Source organism: Battus philenor, unplaced genomic scaffold, assembly GCF_028537555.1.
Source record: "Battus philenor isolate CCGP_79_NKW_IND1 unplaced genomic scaffold, ilBatPhil1.0.hap1 SCAF_13, whole genome shotgun sequence".
NCBI lineage: Eukaryota > Metazoa > Arthropoda > Insecta > Lepidoptera > Papilionidae > Battus > Battus philenor.
Genome location: NW_027181675.1, coordinates 7,399,326 through 7,421,757, shown reverse-complemented (window position 1 = coordinate 7,421,757; position 22,432 = coordinate 7,399,326). Strand labels below are relative to the sequence as shown.

General features: G+C 31.5%; 3 protein-coding genes across 3 annotated transcripts; 1 reads left to right on the top strand and 2 right to left on the bottom strand.

The window, feature by feature from the left end:
* The first annotated feature begins 173 nt into the window (after positions 1-173).
* Positions 174-5,285, top strand: LOC137933221 (acetyl-coenzyme A transporter 1). The gene is made up of 8 exons (XM_068777076.1): positions 174-309; positions 759-989; positions 1,067-1,356; positions 1,480-1,837; positions 2,447-2,566; positions 2,677-2,859; positions 3,356-3,577; positions 3,964-5,285. The coding sequence occupies exons 2-8, from the start codon at positions 777-779 to the stop codon at positions 4,132-4,134; spliced, it is 1,557 nt and encodes a 518-aa protein (XP_068633177.1). The 5' UTR covers positions 174-309; positions 759-776; the 3' UTR covers positions 4,135-5,285.
* Positions 4,790-11,433, bottom strand: LOC137933220 (cationic amino acid transporter 4). The gene is made up of 7 exons (XM_068777075.1): positions 11,393-11,433; positions 10,974-11,120; positions 10,656-10,904; positions 9,201-10,183; positions 8,549-8,765; positions 7,101-7,262; positions 4,790-6,570 (listed from the first exon to the last, which is right to left on the bottom strand). The coding sequence occupies exons 2-7, from the start codon at positions 11,113-11,115 to the stop codon at positions 6,344-6,346; spliced, it is 1,980 nt and encodes a 659-aa protein (XP_068633176.1). The 5' UTR covers positions 11,116-11,120; positions 11,393-11,433; the 3' UTR covers positions 4,790-6,343.
* Positions 11,434-18,481: 7,048 nt separating this feature from the next.
* Positions 18,482-21,900, bottom strand: Lap1 (leucine rich repeat containing protein 7 lap1). The gene has a single exon (XM_068777646.1). It carries the CDS (start codon positions 21,690-21,692, stop codon positions 18,951-18,953), a length of 2,742 nt encoding a protein of 913 aa, XP_068633747.1. The 5' UTR covers positions 21,693-21,900; the 3' UTR covers positions 18,482-18,950.
* Positions 21,901-22,432: the final 532 nt, after the last annotated feature.

Below are 22,432 nucleotides of genomic sequence, written 5' to 3'. Positions count from 1 at the left end.
ATCGCTTTCCTTTGGAAAGTATTATTTTATATGTGATACCAAAACCGACGATTTGAGACTTCAAGGTATCAGAAACCTGTCTATAAATAAAAAAAACCATGATGTTGATGACGGTGATGTCAATTGTCAAAGCAATGTAATTTTGATCCATCTCTGCTTGTGTTCGCATTATACTCATGTGTCAATAGTATTTTTAAGTTTTTTTTTAATTAGATACACAGAAAATATGCCCTAAATAAAAATATACTAAACAGCCATAATCGGAATACATCTCGATATCTGAATATTATATTAATAGTGAAAATTAAGGTAATAATTAAATTTATACTAAAAGGAATAAATCACTGACGTGTAATACTCAGGTTGGCCTGTAAATAATTTTTTATTATATGTGGTAGAGAACATGAAAACCATTAGTAGTATTTTTAGTGCCTCTCTTACGTACAATAATATTTTGGATATAACTTGGATGTTTTTTTTTTCTTTTCACACCAACATCATCTAAAGAATTAAATACTCATCTCATAAATATCGATCTACAGTGAAAGTCACAATTAGTTTTTCACTTGCTTTCACTAACTTTTTTCTATTCTCTTATCACCAAACTCAAACTGTATTGATTTACCATCTGACTTAAATACCATTTTTATGTTTTGAAGATAAAAGTTACTTTTGGACTGTTTTTAGATTGGTCTTATGTCTGGTAACTGGTTCATTGATCAAATCATGGTTTAAAAAAAACATTCTTGCACTTGCAGGCTCTATATGCTCTTATAATGTCATTAACAAAACGGAAACGTTCTGCCGAAAATGATGAAATTATTGAGAATGGTGATTCAAGTTTTAATGGAGGACACAGTAATATAAAGGGTGATGAAATTAATATAGCAGTTCTATTATTTCTTTATACTCTCCAAGGTATCCCCTTGGGATTGGCTGGTGCAATCCCTATGTTACTTCAAAATAGAGGAATCACATATACTCAACAAGTAAATATTCTCTACCAGAATCTTATTATGAATTCAATAATGAAACAGTACTTTATTTTAACAATTATTTGTTTCAGGCTGAATTTAGCTTTGTTAATTGGCCTTTTAGTGTTAAATTACTCTGGGCCCCTATAGTTGATGCACTTTTTTGGCCTAAATTTGGCAGAAGAAAAACATGGTTGGTACCAGTACAATACCTCATTGGCATTGTTATGATTCTAATGTCATACAGTATTACAGAATGGTTGGGGTCAGATGAACAGGCCCCTTCCATGATGATTTTAACTATCTCTTTTCTCTTATTAAATTTTTTGGCTGCCACTCAAGACATAGCTGTAGATGGATGGGCTCTGACCATGTTAAAAAGGTAAATATTGAACAAGCATTATATTTTTTTTTTACTTAGAGATTTATTGTTGTTATTTAAGAAATAATTATAAATTACAAAAGTAACATTAAATTTCTTAAATGTGATTTATATAACTTTCAGATGTAATGTTGGTCATGCCTCAACTTGTAATACTGTAGGTCAAACCGCTGGATTCTTTCTTGGCTATGTTCTATTTCTTGCCCTAGAATCTCCATATTTCTGCAATAAATATTTGCGAACAATTCCTGAAGATACTGGCCTAGTGACATTATCTAGTTTTCTATTATTTTGGGGTTGGGTATTCATTGTTACTACTACTATTGTGGCATTATTTAAACATGAAGCAAATGAGAGCCTAAATACCAAAGATAGCCAAGTGAAAGGTGTTAAAGACATTGTAAAAGCTTATCACCAGTTGTTCACAATAGTTAAGCTGCCTGCAGTACGAAAATTAGCTTTGGTTCTGTTTACAGCAAAGGTGAATATGATATTTTTGATTGTAACTAGTATAAAATTATTTGAATATTATCTAACTTAACATTATTTAGAATTGGAACTAAATAATATTATTGATACATGTTGTATGTGAACATTTTTTTCATCATCATCATTAGCATCAGCCTATAGCCGCCCACTGCAAGGCATAGGCCTTCCCAGTAAGGGGGATATATTATAATCGCCAACTTTACCAGGCACATTGGCATTTGCCGTGTGGTATTAATATACTCAGATAATGCTGCTGCCTATCCTCTAGAAATTTATCCATCCGTCGCCTCATGCAACATTCACTGGAGGAAAAGTGGCGGGCTCCACGCCAGAACAACATGGCATATATATATATATATATATATATATATATATATACACATACATATATATATATATACATATATATATACATATCTATATATATATACACCACCATCCAAAAGTTTGGAAGCATATCTGTTATTGGTCACAATGAAACACATAATTGGTCACAATTTTTAATGGATATTTGCTGTTTTTTTTACTATTGTTTACATTTTAACAAAAAGATTGTTTTTCATCTTTTTTTAGGAAAATCAACTGTTCTTTGTGTTTTCAGTTGGGATTTTGTGCAAGTGATGCAGTTTCTGGGCTTAAATTAGTGGAGGCTGGTGTCCCAAGAGAGGATCTTGCTCTTCTAGCTGTTCCATTAGTTCCAGTTCAGATTATAATGCCAGTGGTCTGTATAACAATTGTACCTCTAGTTTTGTAATATTTTTCCTCCTTACTTCGGTTATTTATTACAACATTTTACGTGAATTTATTGTTAAAACATTTTTTTCATTACAGATACTATCAAAGTATACAACTGGTCCAGCACCATTGTCGTTGTGGCTTCGCGCATTTCCTCTACGATTACTTGTTGGGCCATTGGTAGCTGGACTTGTGGCTGTAACGCCTAGCTTGTTGGGCGACTCTGGGCCTAGTTATTTTTATCTTTTTATACTAATGTGCTTGTACATATTCCACCAGGTTAGTCTATTGGAAAAACTGTAAATATATAATTTAAGCTTGAAATGAGAATAACTAACTCACAAAACAATTGTATTTCAATAAAAATACTTTATTGTTCTTAAATAACCACCTTTATATGCATTTGTTTATAAAAAAATTGGTCATGAAATACAACTAAAGTAAATTACTAGCTAATATTAAACTCCTTGTAAATAATTATGTTCAATTTTATATTTGAGAAAAACAGATTTCATTATCATAAAAAACTATAAGAAAAACCTTTAATAAAAAAATATTTTTATGTGTGTATAGAGTGCCTATAACTGATAACATTTATAAAGAATTACTATACTATACTTTCCAAATGATTAAAGATCAGAAATCTCACCATTTGAGATAGAAGCCTCGACAATTGTTATTGAGATTTTTTTAAATTATTAAGCAAGAAGAGAATTCAATAACATATATATAACATACAGGGATGTGAAATGATGAATTATTTATTTGATTTCAGACTTGTCTTTATTGTATGTTTGTGGCAGTAATGGCTTTCTTCGCTAAAGTGTCAGATCCAGCAGTTGGAGGGACATACATGACCTTACTGAATACTGTTTCGAATTTGGGAACTAATTGGCCTAATACACTTGCTTTATGGGCCATCGACCATTTGACTTATAAAAAATGTTCACTACCTGATTTTAGTGATAACACATGTTCATCATCTTTGGAAACGGAAGTAAGTAAAATTTATACTTAAACTTAATAGCTGTATCTAACTTAGATTTATTATTAACAGCTTATTATAACTTTTTAATGATAAAAACTTAACACTTCTTGATCATGTGAAATTCAAAACCAATAGTAATTTATAGCTAGTCTAAGAATTGCAGAAATTGTGCTATTCTCCTGGACTAAATTGTCTTGTAACGTAAACAATTAGTATAAGAAAAAATTTGTAATTCGAATTTTATTTAGTCAATTTACATTTATTAAATAATGGACAGTTATTATATACATCTTATAATCTAGTATCAAATATGAGAACTTTATTTAAATTGGTGTAAATCAATAAATGAATAAAGAGACTAAGGAAGTCATTATTAATTACATCATTTATTTTAGCTATGCAAGGACAAAGGAGGCGCTTGTAATGTGCGCATAGATGGTTTTTACATTGAGACAGTTATATGTCTAATAGCCGGATTCCTTTGGTTGCAATGGGGCCGCACCACCATCAATCGTCTTCAAAGGCTTCCAGCTTCAGCATGGCAAATTGTGAAGTCTGGCAGATAAGACTGAAAATTCCAATTACATAGATAATCTTATGCACAAGAAATTTTTGTCAATTTCTTTACTTTAGTTACAATATTTGAACCCAACCAGTTAGTGTACTGAACACAGTAAAGGATATGTAGGGATTTAAAATTATGGTGAGTTTTATAGAAAAAAGTTAATGATAATATTAAAATATTAATATTCGGCAAGTAAATTGTGTCTTTGTTTTCTGTCTTACAGTGCACTAGCAGTTAGCATGTTTATAGTGTAATATTTTAGTTTAATTTAAACCTTTTGTATGTGATATGATTACGATTATTAAATAATATATCTTTGACTTGGGGTTGTGCTCCTGATTCTTAAAAAGTACAAAAATAATTGAAGTTTATTTTTATTTATTTATGATTAGTCTATAGAGATCGGATATTTGAATTAATATTTACAGAAAGTTATTTTTGTTGGGAAATTATCGGTGCGGCTTCAATGGTTTATAAAAAATTGTTAATTTACCTAACAAATTAACTATTTTCGCAGTCACACTGAATTTGCACACTGGTTTTTTCAATTAATGAATAACTTCTATAATATTTCAATACATATTTAGATAAATATGCATCCCAATTCAAAGAAATTGTTATGATTTTTTACACATTTATTTATTTACACATAAACATTTAAATATACAATATTTATACCTAGATGACATTTTATGCTTCGCCAGTTCAATAGTTAACGGTCTTTTTAAGCTAGGTTAACATTCCAATACAATAAAAATGCAAACACGTTTATCAGAAACTATTAGAATCTGGAAGAACTATTGTACAATAAATAACAGCATATATATTGACACAAAATAAATTATCGCCTATAAAAGCAATGACACGAAGACTTTTTTGTATTAGCAATATATTCAATTGTTATTTTCTTGTTAATGATTATGGTTGTATTTCAGTTGATAAACTTTTTTTTAATTTTATAATAAATGTAACATCATTATTATAAAATTACCTGTATTTATATTCAGTATTTCCCTGCAACAATATTTTTAAGACCACATGAAACAAGCACTTAGGCATAATATCGAAAACTCGTAGTTGTCATACAGTGACAATAAACTATAATAGAATTTAGATATTAGTAAGATATCCAGTTATTTAAATAAAATTGTATAATAATTATTTTGTTTCATTTTCTGCCAATATAATTGAATGGATTTTAAGTCGCCATACTAATATTAATTTTATTGCAATTATTATGTGATTTCTGTAATAAAATTAAAACTAGAAGATCTTTCTTGTTTAATATTGATTTTATTTGTAACAATTGATACTGCTTTGTTGCTTAAAGTATAAGCTAAATGCACAGGCAGCTAATTTGTGCACTTTTTTGTGCCTACACAATTCAAACACATGTGTACAATGTTATTACAGTTAAGTTTAATTTACACAAATAATTTAATGAAGATTATTAATTAATATTTACTGGCAGTTTATAGTGGAATATTTAATAATTTATGAACAATTAAACATTTGAATGGAGAACAACAATGAAAACTTATATAGAATTATCTATAATTTGGAACAATTGCTTGTATTACACTATAACAAATAACAATAAGCAATATTTAACGATAAAATTTGCAATTATTGACGTATAATGTTAAACATAGAACTTACGCGTCTTATATTCTTTAAAATCTTATTTCAATTCACTTTTTAGTCTACTGTGCGCGTAAAGCAAAATAACTGATATTTTTTTAAAAACGATTATAGACTGTAAAGAATCCCTTATTTGTTAAAAATATCGATTTAATATTTTTAATAATTTTCAAATATCTCGCACGTAGTCTTAAGATAAATAACAATTATAATGTAATAAACTTTGGCTAATAAAGTAAACGATAGATTAAAATAACATTTTATCTATTGTCTACTACCCACTATATAATCTGGCGACTTGCCTATGGGACTATAAAGCGAATACTACATGTTTAAAAAATTGCCAAAAGATGTCCGGTCCTTTTCCTGTCACTACCGAGATTGACACGATCTTAATGTCATGTAAAATGACTTCCGTAAAGTGATTTGGAGGCTGTTAATTCCGAGAACTAAGAAGTTAAAATAACCTATAGTTATGATAAAAACAATATTTTATCAAATTTATTGAAGCTTTTCACTGACACCGATTAATATCATTAGCGATTATAAAACGGTATAACAATTTAAAATCACGGATCTCGCCTGGCGAGCTCGTCGTCACATATAATTGGTTTCCGATCATCGCCTTTTGAGCCACGCGCCAGTCGTCCCACCCGTCGTGCGATTGCACTGGTTTTGTCCACGGCGCCCCAGCCTCCGCTGTTTCCTCCACCGCTTCCCGACCGCGATAAAAGACCAGTCACGCCTTCGCCTAATTTGCTGTGATGGATGCCGTAGAGGAAATAGAGCAGAAGACCTTGGAAAAATGTTTTATTAATTATTATAGTTTACTTGCAATATCGCTGTCCATTAACGCTGAATGCAGTCTGCTTTCCTCTACTATAACTATTCTCTTTGGTAATCTATGAGGGAGGCCTATGTTCAGCAGTGGACTTATTACGACTGAAGTTATTATGATTATTAACATTATCTGTCCCCCATAACAGACTAAACTAAAAGGTGACTATAAATGTTTATTTCATTGCCTAAAATCTTAGCTGTATTAAAAATGAACTGCTACTTTTTATACATTCATGTACTACTAAAAAAATTGCGGTGGTAGTGGTAATCTGTAGGCCATATAGCATTTAGAACGGAAGGTCGGTAAGGCTTTAAGATTTTGGAGTATAGACCACGGACCGGCGAGAGCTGGGTTGGACGTCCACCCACAGTGGAAAGGCGATCTCGTTAAAGTCGTCTGAAGACACTAGCTAAAATTTCTACTCGTTTCAATGATAAAATTCATTACATTAATAATAAGGTATTATAAAAATGGTGTTAACATACCAAAAGTCATCCAAATAGCAAAACGTGCCCATGTCAACGCTTTAAGGTTGACCATCAGCTCAACATTAAGCATCACGCTGGCAGCAGGTAACAGAGGAACCCAGGGCACGCGAAACGGGAGCCGCGCAGGGCTTTGCTGATGCGCCCAAATCACCACCAAACCTGTAAATTTTAATTACTTTGCTTTTATACAAAATATTACTATTCTTATATTTATATATGCACGTCGAAATATGGACACCAACCACCGTTATGGCGCATGTGTAAACTTTATACGCTTATAAAAATAAATATTTTAATGGAAAATTACTTAGATTAAACTAGGAATAATTACTTCAATCAATCATGTTTGATTGTTAACCGTGTAACTTAGTCTCTATCTTATTTTATATTGCAAATAGACACACGAGAGAAATACACCCTGTTTAATTACACATATATTCTTCATTTGTAGTTTGTATAATCCACTACTTTACGGAGTATTTTCTCATCCTCTCATTTCTATAATATCCGATGATCATCCGATGGTGCCGGTCGAGATTACTATAGTGCTGCCGAAACCGCTGTACCTCGCCATAGGCAATGCCCTTCAAGAGGGACTTTTTTTTATTATTAATTCTTATTTGTGTCGCTAGTGTTTTTCTGACAATATTTTTTTTTTGCTACACGCAGACAGTTGGGAGAGGGTTGCCGTTACTTGATACGGATCTTTCTTCTCCCAGCTGCGAGGCACGACAGCGTTTTGTAATTATTTACATTTTTTTACACAATTTCTCTTGTGAGTATATACAGCTAAAAATTATATTATTATTATTATCATTTTAAGTCGCTGCCCAAGTACTATAGACCGTTAAATGCATTGAGGTTTAGGACAATGTGCCGGGCCAACTCATCAAAAGATTCTGCTGTAGATTTTTTCTTGAGGAGGTCCAGTAAGTTGAACGGAGGTATATTAAGGTTTTCACATAATATCAGGTAGTTACGTCTTTTGGATTCGAATCGGGAGCAGTGTCTGAGTAAGTGGTGAAAAGTCTGTACTGTGGAGCCGTCACATGGGCAAGTCTCGTTATCGATTATTTAAAAATGGTGCAGGTGCTGCTTGCAGTACCCGTGCCCGCTTAGTAGTTGCGTGAAATGGTAAGAAGTCTTGATGAGTTTTCGCAGTTTGTTTATGTTACGGAAAGTTTTGAAAGTAGGCCTATGGTGTGTCAACCCTGAGTCGAGCTTTCGTATCTAGCCTGTCAAATGCGGTTGTGTTCAGCGCGAATTCCGTTCATCACGAAACTCATTAGACAAGAGGGACTACAGACCGCCCAGTTCCGTTAGTCCGCCGTTAATGCCTATGGCGGCGACGCTCATGATCTTCTCCCTCAGCCTGTTCTAAGTTACGCTTTCCTAAGCCATGGTTTCGGTAGCGCTATAATGAATTAACTCAAAAATATACTTACAAGCAATTATAATGAAGCTAAGCACGAAATCTGGTAATAGAGCCCAAAGTCCGGCAGGTTCCGCCAGGAAGTGATTGTGAACGCAAAGAGCTGCGACAGCTACAGTGAAAACGTATACGCAGCCAGTGACAGCACTGCCTGGAGCTCTACCGCCAGCCAAAGGTTCTAGCCAGGCATACTGGGCCCGTAAACGACCTACTGTTAATGCCTCGAACATCTGAAATAAGAGAACATAGATATTACAAATCTTCCGAACAAAATTAGCGTTTATGGGAGTTATTGTCAATGCAAAACAATCTTGATTTATAGGGGATTAGTTGATAAAAATTATTTTACACATTGATTTATTTAATGTAATGTTCCTTTCGAAACATACTGTCGTTTCCTCTTTACTCGTTGGTATAATAAGTCGCTTTGATATTCACACTCTTAAAAATCCTGTACATTATCATAATTTTAGCCGTAAGGTGTCCACTGCTGGACGTGGGCCAATTTCCAATCGAATCGGTCGGAAGCGACCTGCATCCAGCGTCTTCCAAATCATTATAATTTAATACCATGCCATAGAACACTATAACCGGAGTCTGTAACGAAATTTGAGCAAATAATGTTTGATAAGAAATTATATTTAAAAATATGTATTTTAAAATACCTCCGAAGAAGAAGAGCCTCCGTCAGTTCCCGGTGTACCAGTAGCAGAACTATCTTCGCGGTCACACGGAGAATCTAACTGAGGTACGCCAAAGCTTTTGTCATCAGCTGTTGAAACAGGTCGGTATCGAAGAATTATTACAGCAGCACTCACTATAGTGTAGGCTAACAATGTGCCTATAGACATGAACTCAACAAGTTTCTCCAAGTCGAATAACAATGCTATGAATGCGGACGACAAACCTGATATAATGAGATTAGAGATCGGTATTTGTGATTTGTTGTTACTCATGTCACTTAAAAAACCGAAGAGAAGACCATCAGCGGACATGGCATATAAACAACGGGGTAATGAAAATAATGATCCAAGCAAAGTTGTTGTCATACCACAAACAGCTCCGACAGCAACTGCATATTTAGCCCATTCAGCGTGAACAGCACCAAGGGCTGCTGGCAAAGCAGCATCCGGATTAATCGTTTGATAAGGTACCATTAGTGTCAAAGCTATAGCAACGAGAATGTATCCAAAAGCTACCAAACCCATCGATGTAATGGTCGCTATTGGAATAGATCGCGATGGGTCTTTCGCTTCTTCACTAGATGCAGATATACTATCGAAACCAACGAATGCATAAAAACACGTTGCTGCCCCTGCCAACACTCCGCTGAAGCCATATGGCATGAAACCTCCATTTTTCTCAGACCAATTACTGATATCGGCGTAGTAAAACCCAAGAAATATAACTAGAGCTATCACAAGAAGATTTAATATCGTAAGACCATTATTAATGTAGGCAGACGTTTTGACACCCACGGCCAGGATAAGTGATGATACTATACAAATAAGAAAAGCCAAAACATCAGGGTACCGACTCAGTAGTGTTTCGTGCAATTCTCCTGTTACTGATATAGTCGCATTACTAATCGCCCCATCTAACATTTCATCCAAATATCCAGACCAAGCTCTAGCAACTGATGCAGCACCTAAAACATACATTCATTAATTACCATACTTTAATTACTGTCTAAATTTTGGATATTATTTAAGCTTAATTTAAATGCTATGTCCATTTAATCAGCGTCCTACATATTCATTTAATATATTTTACACTTTTTATTATTTGTAACAATTAAGTACATGGTTACGTCAAAAGAAGAATATCAGAATAGTTTAATTTTATAGACACCAAAAAATTGAGATCGTCTATAACCACACCCCTGTACTTAAAGTAAAGTTACGATAGTTCCTTACCAGTTCTTTTTTGACAAGGATCCCACAACAAACACAATCGAATTTTATTGTGATTGCATTCGCAAACGTTTTTAGTATAGCAATTAGAGAAAATCATTTCCAAGTTTTGTTTTCACCTAAAAAATCTATACACTACTGCTATACTATATTAAGGTTTTTATACTAATTTTGAATATAAATTATAAGAATAAAACATTGTCTTACCTATCATGTATTCCAGAACAATATTCCAGCCTATAATAAAAGCCCAAAATTCACCAATGCTAACGTAAGTATAGGCATAAGCACTTCCAGCTCTGGGTATTCGAGTTCCGAATTCAGCATAACATAAAGCCGCTAGAGTAGATGTCACGCCAGCAAATAAGAAACTAAGCGCTGTAGCTGGGCCGGCCATGTGTCGGGCCACGGTTCCCGTTAAGACATAGATACCAGCTCCAACCATGTGTCCAACCCCTGTAAACGAGCATTTGTTTTTACATGATTTTTAATACTGTTGTTCAGAAACCTGCTTTAGTTACTTACCCAATAAAGTAATATCGAACGTAGTAAGACATCGATTTAATGGAGTATCCAAGGAATCACCATGTATAGGTTTACGTCGATTCATTTTATGACAAAACCCAGAGAGCACATGACCTAAAATCTTATGTCTTGCCCCCGGCATGGTGCCTGCAAAAACATAAAATACTTTAACAAAAATATTTTTCTGCGTTTAAATAAATTATTGATTTATAAATTCCTGTTTGAACCTATTACAAAAAAAATATAAAATTTTCCACTATTTTATTATGTTGAGCTAAAAAAATAATAATGAATGAAGGTCGAATCTTATCTAGGCTAGACGCCTACATGTTGTTATTATATTTAATTTTTAATTATGTTACTCATATTTTTACAACTCGGGCAATAACATTGATCTGAATTACGCTTTTAAAACTTACCTTATTTAGCCAGCTGACGATGTTATCAGCTTCAGTTGTTTAATGTTAAGACTACGATCGAGCTTAGACATGGACGAATCGGCGCGCGCATCCAATCGATTATTTATACGAACCTTGTTTACATAGTATGTAGAAAATGCATCGCGATGCTAAATAGATTTTAAGTATGAAACTATATGAATGACCAGTTGCAATGGGCTCTCAAGATATACTTCTGCGAATGTAGTTATTCCACGACATTTGTACTACTTTCTCAACGTAGGTAATTTAATTAAATTAAATAAATAAATCAGATTAAATAAGCCATTACACAAATAGTAAATAAGTTAAATAAATAAATAGTTCTATAAATACACTAATTTCCTAATCATTAAAAAAATTATGTAAACGATGTAATATTTGTAAAGAACACATTTTTAAAAACGATAAAATCTTTCAGAGGTTTTATTTTACATAAAACATATTTCTATCACAAATAATCAACACATTTTCTAGGAATCAAAAGGTTTCACATTACTTATGTATCTACGTTGTACAAGTTTATAGTACGTAGATATGTAACTTTTGCAACCTATTGCTTATTCTATAAACTTTACTTTTGCAGTCATTTGGAATTTAACTTAGATGGACACCCACCCGAAGAGGTCACCGCTTTATCTTTGCGGGGGAGGCAGTAGTTCAGTAACTATAAAACAGTCATCCACGGTAAAGCTAAGACGAATTTATATGGCCGGTCTACTTGCCTTATCGTCTGCGACAACGATGATGGAATTGAACTTGGTGGATACCCTCTTGGCTTCTGGGTGACGATCTCAAGAGAGTCTGATGGTCGAATAACTTGAAGAGGTCGAGAAGTAAGGTGCGCTACATTACGGTGCAAAATTTTCAGAAGCTTATTTATCTCCATCTGATGAGAGGCTACCATGAGATACCGTCCCGATGTTTGAAAACGTCCTCATGGCCCGGCTACCTAACGATGTTTGTTGAACAATCATTCTTAATTCATCCTTGTCCCCAAAGAGGCTGGTAAGCAAATTTGCCCCACTTAGAATAAAAATCTGCGCTATGTTCGCTACTCTCACAGAGTTCAACTCGCAAGAGCATATTTTGCGTTTGGATGACAATAACTAATATTCAAACCAACCAATCTCCACCAACACAGAAATGTCACTTGGAAAACTTACATTATATTGTAAGGTTTAAAAGCTTTGAAATTACTTCTCGCTATCATTTTTTAAAATGTATATAAAAACGAAAAAGGCATAAGCGACAGTAAATGAAGCCTTTGTTTTTTAAAGCTTGTTCTTGTTTCTTTTGTCATGGTTTATTGTCGGTGTGTCATTGAAACACGTTTTTAACTCTAGAAAGAATAAAACTTGTGACCTGACACACAGAGGCTCCCGATGGGTGACCTTGGCTTCGGTTGTCACTCAATACACGTTTAGCATTCCGACTCATAAGCGCACCAGATAGCCGACAACAGAGAGAAGTGACGGAAGAAACTCCAACGAGCCCACTATCTAAAATGATCGGACGTTGTCTCGTCCTATACATATACAGCTTTTTATTGATTGGCTCTAGGTAACTTGGTTTATCGAGTTTGTAATGGTCGCCTGTGTTCGCTGCTATCCAGAAACGTTTCTTCGTATTACAAGAAACAGCGCTACTCAGATCAGTTCCGTTGCGTGCTGCCGGACATGAATTTATTATTCAAACCATTCTTTGAAGCATATACAAATTTTAGTCACGCGTCACAAGCACAAGGCATGCAGGTGTTACACGTTGCCGTGTTCCCTTTTGTTGAGGGTAAAGAAAGATTTATTTTCTCTGGACTAAGGGTCGGCACACCATGGCTCGCAAATCAAATATGGCTCTTTGATTATGTAGCTGCCACTTAAACATTTATATTATATTGGCTCTTTGCTAACCTATTCGTTCGGGAGTAAGAGCCAAAATAATTATCTTGTTGACAGTCGACGGATTTCGAGCAAAGGCTGAAAATTTGAGAAAATGTTTTATTATGGTCACCCTTTACTCGTTCTTCAATATACATTCTCTTTTTTATATTTTAATTGTCAATTTTTTATTTTTGTATATCTGGGAAAAATTAAACATATTTAGCAAGGTTTAAGTTTTAGAAAAACAGCGGTGAAGATCTATTTCAATTTTGTTTATAGGCCCTTGATCTCGGCAATTGGCTTGCGGCTGTCGATAAAAGAATTGTTAGGTTTTAAAAGTTGTAAGTCTGGGATAACGCTGCTTTAAGATTGAAAGCGCGAAATTTTTATTAAGTAAAACTTTAATTGATCGTTACAATATTCAATATTTGAAAATCAATGGTTCAAGCTAGCATTACTAGAATCAAAGGACTTCGTCGACTTAATGAAAATTCTGCTTGCATTAAAAGTACATTAAAAGTAAGTTTTTGCTAACTTTATTAGTAATTTACACAAGAGTTAGTTTGGTAACTTCGCAAAGCTTAAAATGACATAGTACTAACAATTTTGAAGCACATTTTTATATGTGCAGTTTCAACTCCCCGCTAACAATCGTACACGTCACATAAACAGAAACATTGCATGAGCTTGTAGTCCGGAAATTGACTATTAATATATTTTAGTAGTATTGAGATAAATTACAGTTATTTTTTTATCTTTTACTCAACACGATCATGATGATTTAAAATTCATATCGAAAAAGCTAAAATTAACCTCATGAACTACATTTTATTAATATTCTGCGAAATTAATTCGTTAAATTTAATATTAATGATATTTAAATATCTTTAATCAAATAACACACTGAATTTAATTACATCCTGTGAGGGTGGATTTAATGTTTTAACCAATAATAACATTAGTAAAAAATTTATAATGAAACAATTTTCATGGTTTTTAATAATTTTATTGCAATACTACTTTTAACATTGCATAGTGACTGTGTACAGACTATGTTCCTACTTTCATTGTAACATAAATCATACTCACAACATAAAACAAATATTTGCATCGTTATTTATATTTACAGCTAAGTTAGGTATGTGACAATAATAAAACATTAATATAACTAATCACCATAAAGAACTTTAGAATTTTTTTTAACACTCTGTACATCTCTTGACGATTAAAGCTACAAAAAGTAATGTGATAAAAACATTAAAAAAACGTGTGCCAAATCTCTTTAAACATTTTAAAATACACAATGTTTTCATGTTATCTCCCTAAAACCATATCATGTTATACTAGTAAACCTTATAAAACTGACTAAAACAAAACATAAATGACTTTTAAATTGAAATCAAATTAATCAAAACGAATACATTTCTTGATGTAAAATACTAATTATTATAAATTTAGGCCCCTGCCCTTCTAACCAATAATAAAAAATACAATTTATGTTTACTGTACATTTTAATATTTTTGTATGTACATATTCAAATTATGGTTTATGAAGGTTGGAGAAAAAAATCATTACATACTTTTTTAAGTGCAGAATCAAGTGTAAAAATAAGGAAAAAGATGCCTTACTTTTATAAATTTAGATATAAAAGAAATTTTATCGCACTGCACCGCTACAATTTGAAATAATTTAAATACATAAAAAAAATCGTATATATATATTGTTCATAAACTAAATGCAATCAATAACTGAATGTATATCCTCTAGGGCCCGCAGTCAAAAAGTTGGGAAAGTTTAATGGTTAATTATTGTACTTACTTTTGTATTGCTACTACAGCGAAATATACGTATTTCATTTAGTTCACGAACTGATGAGCCTGTTTAATGTTTACGTCATGAACTTACGTCACAACATTGGACAATTATTATATATTATTTAAATAGATAATTACAGTAATAATAAAGTCATTTCACATTTCTTAAATGTTAATGTTACTTAAATTTATATTTCTGTATAGGAATGAATTACGGACATGGAAAAGAAAATAAAGGTAAATGTGTGAAATAAGCACGAAACTGCAAATAGAATTGTATCATCTATTATATATATTTAAACTATACATATGTAATTTTTTTCATTTGTGTCAACTTATAAAGGTTATCGTCGTATTTGATTCAAGTATTTATAAGAAAATGTAATTTTACATATTTAAAATCACCAGAACAAAGCAAGTAAAAAATTAAATATTCAGCTATCGAAAATGTTAAAATTCTTCCCAACTTGTACAACTATTCATTGAATATTAATTACGTAACCGCGATTGCGGACCCTGTAATGATTCCGAAATGTCCGCCTGAATTAAAACTATAAAACCACGAGTACAGAATAGTGTTTTTTAATAGTAGAATTATAAATAATTAAAGTTTATTCCGAAATAAAGAGGAAAGTAGATCGATATAAAAATATGTATTAATTATATGCATCCTTTTATAACATATGTTTTAACAGTGACGAGAAAATACACAATTAAATGATATGTTTTATTAGGTTTCAGTCTTCGTTAAATGTAGCGTTTTGGTATTTCATGTAAATCAATAAGCAATAAAAACAGTTATGATATTTAGTAGCAAAAAATCAGACTTGCACTAAATAAAAATATTAGCAGTTAAAATTTTTAAATATTATTACTTTATTCACAAAGAATTTAGTTTGTATGGTATAAAAATATGTACAAGTAAATACCGGATTTTTACCCTTTTAAATTTTAAGATATACCAGCCATAACCAAAGATCGTTACAGTGGTACATATAAAAATCAAAATGTAAGCTTGTTCTTAACGTTAATTGTACTAGGTCTCTAATTTAAAATATTCACAAATATTTAACAAACAGTTCTTCCATTACATATAGTGAAATTGTCCTATATTTTACATAAGTACTTAATAGTCACTCCTTTGAATGGAGAATGATTGAAAATTTACAAATTAGTGATTGAAATGGTCCCTGTATTATAAACCTTTTGCTTATATACGCCTTTAATCGACCCACAAATAATTTATTGTATACATTGACTAGAACATATAAAGATATAGTCAACTTATTATATACTTAAACTACATGAAATTATTTATGTTATGATGACAGACGAAAATTTTACAACATTATAATGATCTTAGTTTAATTATCTATATATTTATAACAAGTTTATTATTTATTTTTACATAAGTTAAACTTACAACTTTGAAAAGTAAGAGATAGAAAAATATATAAACCTTAGCAGTGCATCACAGATGGCATATATATAAATAAACTTACATTAGCATAACAGAAAATGATATAAATAGGAATATTGTGCAAAACCTTATTGTAAAAATTAAAACTAAAATTTGAATCATATGCTTTTTTATATTCATTATCTTCAAAGTTATGTAACAAATGGTGTAGATCTATATTTGACACAAGCATCTTAAAAATACAAGAGTGTAGGTTTACTTCACTCTACATGAAATCAAATTTGTGACCAAATCCCAGGCAAACTTAGGTTACAGTTTGTTATGTTACTTTAATAGTCATATGTATAACAAAAAATTTGTTACCCAAGTTGTTTAAATAAAAAAAATTGCTGCAAATCACTTTGACCACGGTTTTGTTTCATATTTTTTCTAACCGATCAGGATTTTTGTAAGCAAAAAAATACCTTTTTTGTGAAATAAAAAAAAATTGTTCATTAATTTTCCACAGCTTATGAAAGTGCTAAAACAGCTGTGAAATGTACTCATCAATACTCATGTAAAGATGAAAAGTTGATCAAAGAATTTATTTTATTCCAATTATTTAAGTTTTTTTTTAATTAGAACATTCTATTTAAATTTTTAAACATTAATTAAATTATATGCCTCTACCATTCTTTCCAAAATAATTGCGATTTTAGATGTTTCTAAACAAATCTATGATACTATCACATGAGAAAAAGAAATTTTTGAAGTACTCATTCACATAAGCTTATAATCATCAGATTGGACATTAATGTTAAATAATTAGTCATCAATATTCATGTTAGACTAACTATTGTAAAGCATATAAAAGATGGAATGACAGTTTAAGTTGAAAAAAATTTATCTAAATGGAACTTAGTGTTATCTAATAGTTATTTGTGCAATTATAAAGAATCTTGTATAGTTTTAGTACCATAATTATAGAAATACATTGAACACAATCAGAACATATTTGAGGTAAGGAAATATTTTTCTTGCTAAATGATGCTGACCGTATACTCAGAAAGAATTCAATTGCACAGCTGAATGAAATCAATGTGAATTATAGCAACAACTCAAAGATTTACATTCAACCTATAATTTTTCTACTACAGTTTATTCTAAATTGATTGCTACATACCCAGGAGAAAACTGTTAACAGTAAAAATTTTTGAGCACATTTTAATGAAGTTTGATTAATGAGAATTGAACTATAAATATTATAAAAAAGCTATTAAAATATTACAATGCCATTCCTCATGTTATTATTATTATTAATTTTATCCGTTATTAAGTTAAATCATTCCAATATACCACCGGAGCAAATACTCATTAAGCTTAAATTAGTTTAAAATGAATTCACAGTAAAGTCAGATCAGAGAATATGTGATGTTGACATTTTTATTTGTTTTATTCAAAAACAGTTCTTTTTCCATTTAAAATTTTTTTAGTTTCAATAAATATAAATTACTTAAAATTTAATAGCTTAATATGTATTCACATAACATGTGAGTTATGGAGAGATCCATGTAAAAAAGCACAAATGTTTAATAGCAAATTATTCATTGAAAAAATCACTTACAAATAGCTGCACTAACAAAGCAATACATATGACTTTAATCAATATAAATAATGATGACATTGGTAAAATATATGTCATCAAACAGATCAATCAAGTAATTATTCTCAAACAAGTTCCTGACATCCCAAAGAACTACTACAAGTATTTTTTTATTGTTTTAGAGAAGACACTAATTACCAAAACTTAGTATGAAATCAATTTATGTAGATAAGTCATTATTTTTTTTTAATAATTTCTTTCACAAAAAAAATATTTAATTGTATATATTGCTCAAGAAACTACCATTTTTAAATAATTTTTAAATTATAAATTAATCTAATCTTTTATCTGAATACTATTTATTTGTTTGCTTGCTACTTTTAAATTACTTCTCTCATAGTCATTTACACATCTAAACACATCTAATTTTTAAACTAGCTTCGTTCTAATTATAATTTTGTCCCTCTAAACCTAATTTAAACATTAAAATGTGAAACAACATAGTTGTTACAAATTGTACTAGACCAGTACCTACTGAACAATAATATATTCTTATCACTTTTTGACCAACCATTTTCAATAAGTTATCCATTTGCAAAACATTCCTGCATAATCCTCTCCTTAGCACCTTATAAATACAATTCATTGTTACTACATAAACATATCACATTTAAATTGCACATCTAGACAACATTTACTGTTATGAATATATGTATAAAACAAGATCTACTTTATAGTAATAAATATTTAATGAGGATAGAAATTCAATTCACATAAACAATATTCACATAAACATTGTTCACATACACATTGTTTGCAGTTTTCTGCAATATGCATATAACACTATCCACCAGTTCCATTAAAATACTGAGCATGTTTTGTGTAAGGTGCTGCAATATGGTATGGTGGGGGTTGACCTCTCATGTACATGGGTTCTGTAGCACTTGGACTATGACGGTGAACTACCACATTTGGTGAATGCGAGGAAGTTGGCATGGTATCATATAAATCATACATGTTTTGACTTGTAGGCGATTGAACATGACTAAAACTACCATCATCAGTTACCAATGGGGTATTGGTCATTCTATATGGATTTGTTGCATTAGTGTGTCCAGTAGGAGAGTACAATTCTGGTGATTGTGAAGGAATATAAGTAGGACTTGATGTTGTAATACCATATACATGTACATTGGCATTAGGAGTTGATGACTGATGCAATGGTGCAGAGAAATGATGACTATCACTAGAAGAATGAACATACATATTGTTATAATTGCTTAAATTTGGCATTGTTGTTGAACTTACTACTTGACTTACTGTATGAACTCTGGAGCTTGGGGGTAAGTTGTGACCCCCATGAGTGATATAACCATAGGCATTGTAGTTTCTTTGGCTATAAATTTTTTCATTGTTGCTTGAATAAATGTTATCATGATAATTATTTGTTGGTATATTGTGGCATAAAGTATGATCTGGGTTAGGATATGGGGGCTCAAATGCTGGCTGATTCTCTGCTAAGGTATGAGAACTATATGTACTTTCTTCAAAATGAGATGGCATCATAGACTCTTCATGAGACAGCCTGTCTTGAGTACTATGACTAAATCTTTGTGAATGATCTTGTGTTTCTTCCATATTATTAGAAAAATTAATTTCATTTGTTTGATGGTAGTTATTAAAGTCTGAGTGACCAGCATATGAAGTAGATTGGCTACAAACATTTGGTTGGTCAATATCCTTTCTTTGATATTTATCATTGTGTTTAACACTGTAATGTCTATGTGAACTAATATATGATTCAGTATTTTCACAGGTATATTCAACATTTGCAGAACCATTATTTTCTACATAAAGAGCATGGTCAACACTTTTATAGGTTTTATCCTGTTCATATTCTAAATCTAATGGTCTGTCATAAGCATTTTCAGGTGGTAAGTTATCATAAACAGAAGTTTTTAAAGGTTCCTGGGCAGCTACACCATTTTCTACATTTGTTGAATTGGATTCTTTTTTATTATCTGATGCAAATCTTTGCTGTAAAGTAGGGGTTATTTTAGCAGCTTTTATATGAACAGCATTTTGCATTGGTGGAGTTATATCTTGAGTACCATCTTTATGTATATTCCTTGCATGTTTAGCCATAGCCCTCAACTCTTTTGGATATGGTGTAGGTGCTCTTCGTAATTGTCCTGGTTTTTCAGGTACTTTAGCTGTGGACTTCATATCAACAAAACTAATGTGTCGTACAGTGACTGCCTGAGCCTCTGTGTTTTCTGTTTTTTTACGATCATTTTTAAGTTCAATAGGTGTTAAAGGCACTTGAGGAAATAGAAAACAAGTAAGGACTTGTTCATAAGTATGGGGATCTACTTCAGAATGCATAGGCACTAAGGGCTTGCTTTGATTTTCAGAAAGCCAGAGGGCAACCAAATTATCACAATTTAATAACGACTGTGGAAGACAACTAAGAGAGTTTCTCACTAAGTTTAAGACTCTTAAAGAGGTTAAATGGCCTATTTCTGAAGGGATTTTACACAGTTTATTTGCACGAAGTGATAAAACAGATAATTTTGAACAACTTCCAATTTCTGGAGGGATTAATTTCAACATGTTATCATCAGCATTTAAATACTGTAACTTCCGTAGAAGGCCAATGGATGATGGAATTTTATCTAAATAATTACACATCAACATTAATTCTTCTAAACTTTTCAATTGGCCTATACTTTCTGGTAAACAATACAATCTATTATTATCTAATTTTAATGAAGTTAAATTACATAGCTGTCCAATACTGTCAGGTAGCTGTGTCAAACTATTTATAGATAAACTTAGATCAAGTAACTGTGTGCAATTTCCAATTTCTGGTGCAAGTTCTTCTATCATATTGTTACTGGCTTCCAGGTGAATCAAATTCTCCAAAGGCTTAATTATAGCCGGAATAGTGGTAAAGCTGTTACTATCAATCCACAGCTCTCTTAGCTTCAAAAATCTTCCAATCACTTCAGGAAATTGTTGAAATTCATTTTGTCCTATGTCTAATCGTAATAGTTCAGTTGAACGTGAGAGAGATTTAGGTAAGATCATGAGGTAATTGTCTCGAAGTTCCAATATATTGAGATTAGACAATCTACCAAAATTGCCTGGAAGATATTCCAAATAAGTATCATTTAGGTAAAGTTCTTTTAAAGCTATAAGATTTGTAATAGCATCTGGAAGCTTTTCCAAAGGATTAACACTTAGATCCAAAAACATTAAATATTTAAGTGCTTTCATGTTATCGGGAATAGATGCCAATGTATTTCTACTAATATTTAAATGTTGTAAATTCACCAACGACGATATAGCTGTAGGAATTGCTTGTAGTTCATTATCACTGAGATCCAAATATTTCAACCCATGGCACATAAAAAGCTGTCGCGGTAACTCAGTTATACGGTTACTTTGGCAGAGCAAAGTTTCCAGTGTTCTCTCATAAATAAAAACATCTGTCGGAACATCTGTTAACGACTGATGAGAGTAATCCAACTCTACGACGTCTTCCACACCAGCTCTCACACAACATAAAAAGTCGAATGGCATTTTTTAACAACACAACCACTTGTAAACCCGAATTAGTAATCTCACCAATGCCTGTCATACTCTTTTTTTGAATTGTGTATTACAAAGCTTTATAAACAACATGTTAACTCATAAATCTCCATACAAGTTTCATAAAAAACAAAAATGTTTAAAAATGTTACTTCTACTATTAAATGATTCACATAAAAGCACAACTGAATCACCTTCCCCTCCCGAACGCACCTATATAACAACAGATTATATTTTGGGCGATTTATGTATCTATGGATATAAATACAGATCAATATCCAGATATCAGATTATAACACCAAATAATAGTCGAAATAATATTACATTTTACTATATTTATTTTTCAAAAACTAAGGGCATGCATGGCATAATTTTATTCTTAACCATTTCGGCAATTTATTTTATGATATATTGTGATAAATTCAAATATTTATGTACTTTAAGGTTATTTAAAATGGGCCGGTGATATTTAAAAATAACGCTAATTAAAAACTTAAATATTAAATGTCATTTTCAATTAATGAAATAACAACAACATTTAAATTAAAAGCAAATATGCATTAATAAACGTAGTTAAATATAATTACGCGAATTGTTTTTTTATTTGTAACAAAAGATATATATTCCTATACCCTATCCTATACTCCCACAAACAAAAACAAGACAAAAATAAAAATGTCAGCTGTGTTTATGGTTAACAAATGATATGACAATAGTAAATGTAAATATTC

Excerpts from the sequence above, each read along its gene's own strand:
- LOC137933220 (XM_068777075.1), bottom strand. The coding sequence starts at position 11,115 with ATGCCGGGGGCAAGACATAAGATTTTAGGTCATGTGCTCTCTGGGTTT. Across the intron at positions 10,905-10,973 it reads GTTCGATATTACTTTATTGG|GGGTTGGACACATGGTTGGA; the intron begins GTAAGTAACTAA and ends GCTCGTTTACAG. Across the intron at positions 8,766-9,200 it reads GAGGCTCTTCTTCTTCGGAG|ATGTTCGAGGCATTAACAGT; the intron begins GTATTTTAAAAT and ends CTCTTATTTCAG.
- LOC137933221 (XM_068777076.1), top strand. The coding sequence starts at position 777 with ATGTCATTAACAAAACGGAAACGTTCTGCCGAAAATGATGAAATTATT. Across the intron at positions 1,357-1,479 it reads GCTCTGACCATGTTAAAAAG|ATGTAATGTTGGTCATGCCT; the intron begins GTAAATATTGAA and ends TATAACTTTCAG. Across the intron at positions 1,838-2,446 it reads TGGTTCTGTTTACAGCAAAG|TTGGGATTTTGTGCAAGTGA; the intron begins GTGAATATGATA and ends TTGTGTTTTCAG.
- Lap1 (XM_068777646.1), bottom strand. The coding sequence starts at position 21,692 with ATGCCATTCGACTTTTTATGTTGTGTGAGAGCTGGTGTGGAAGACGTC.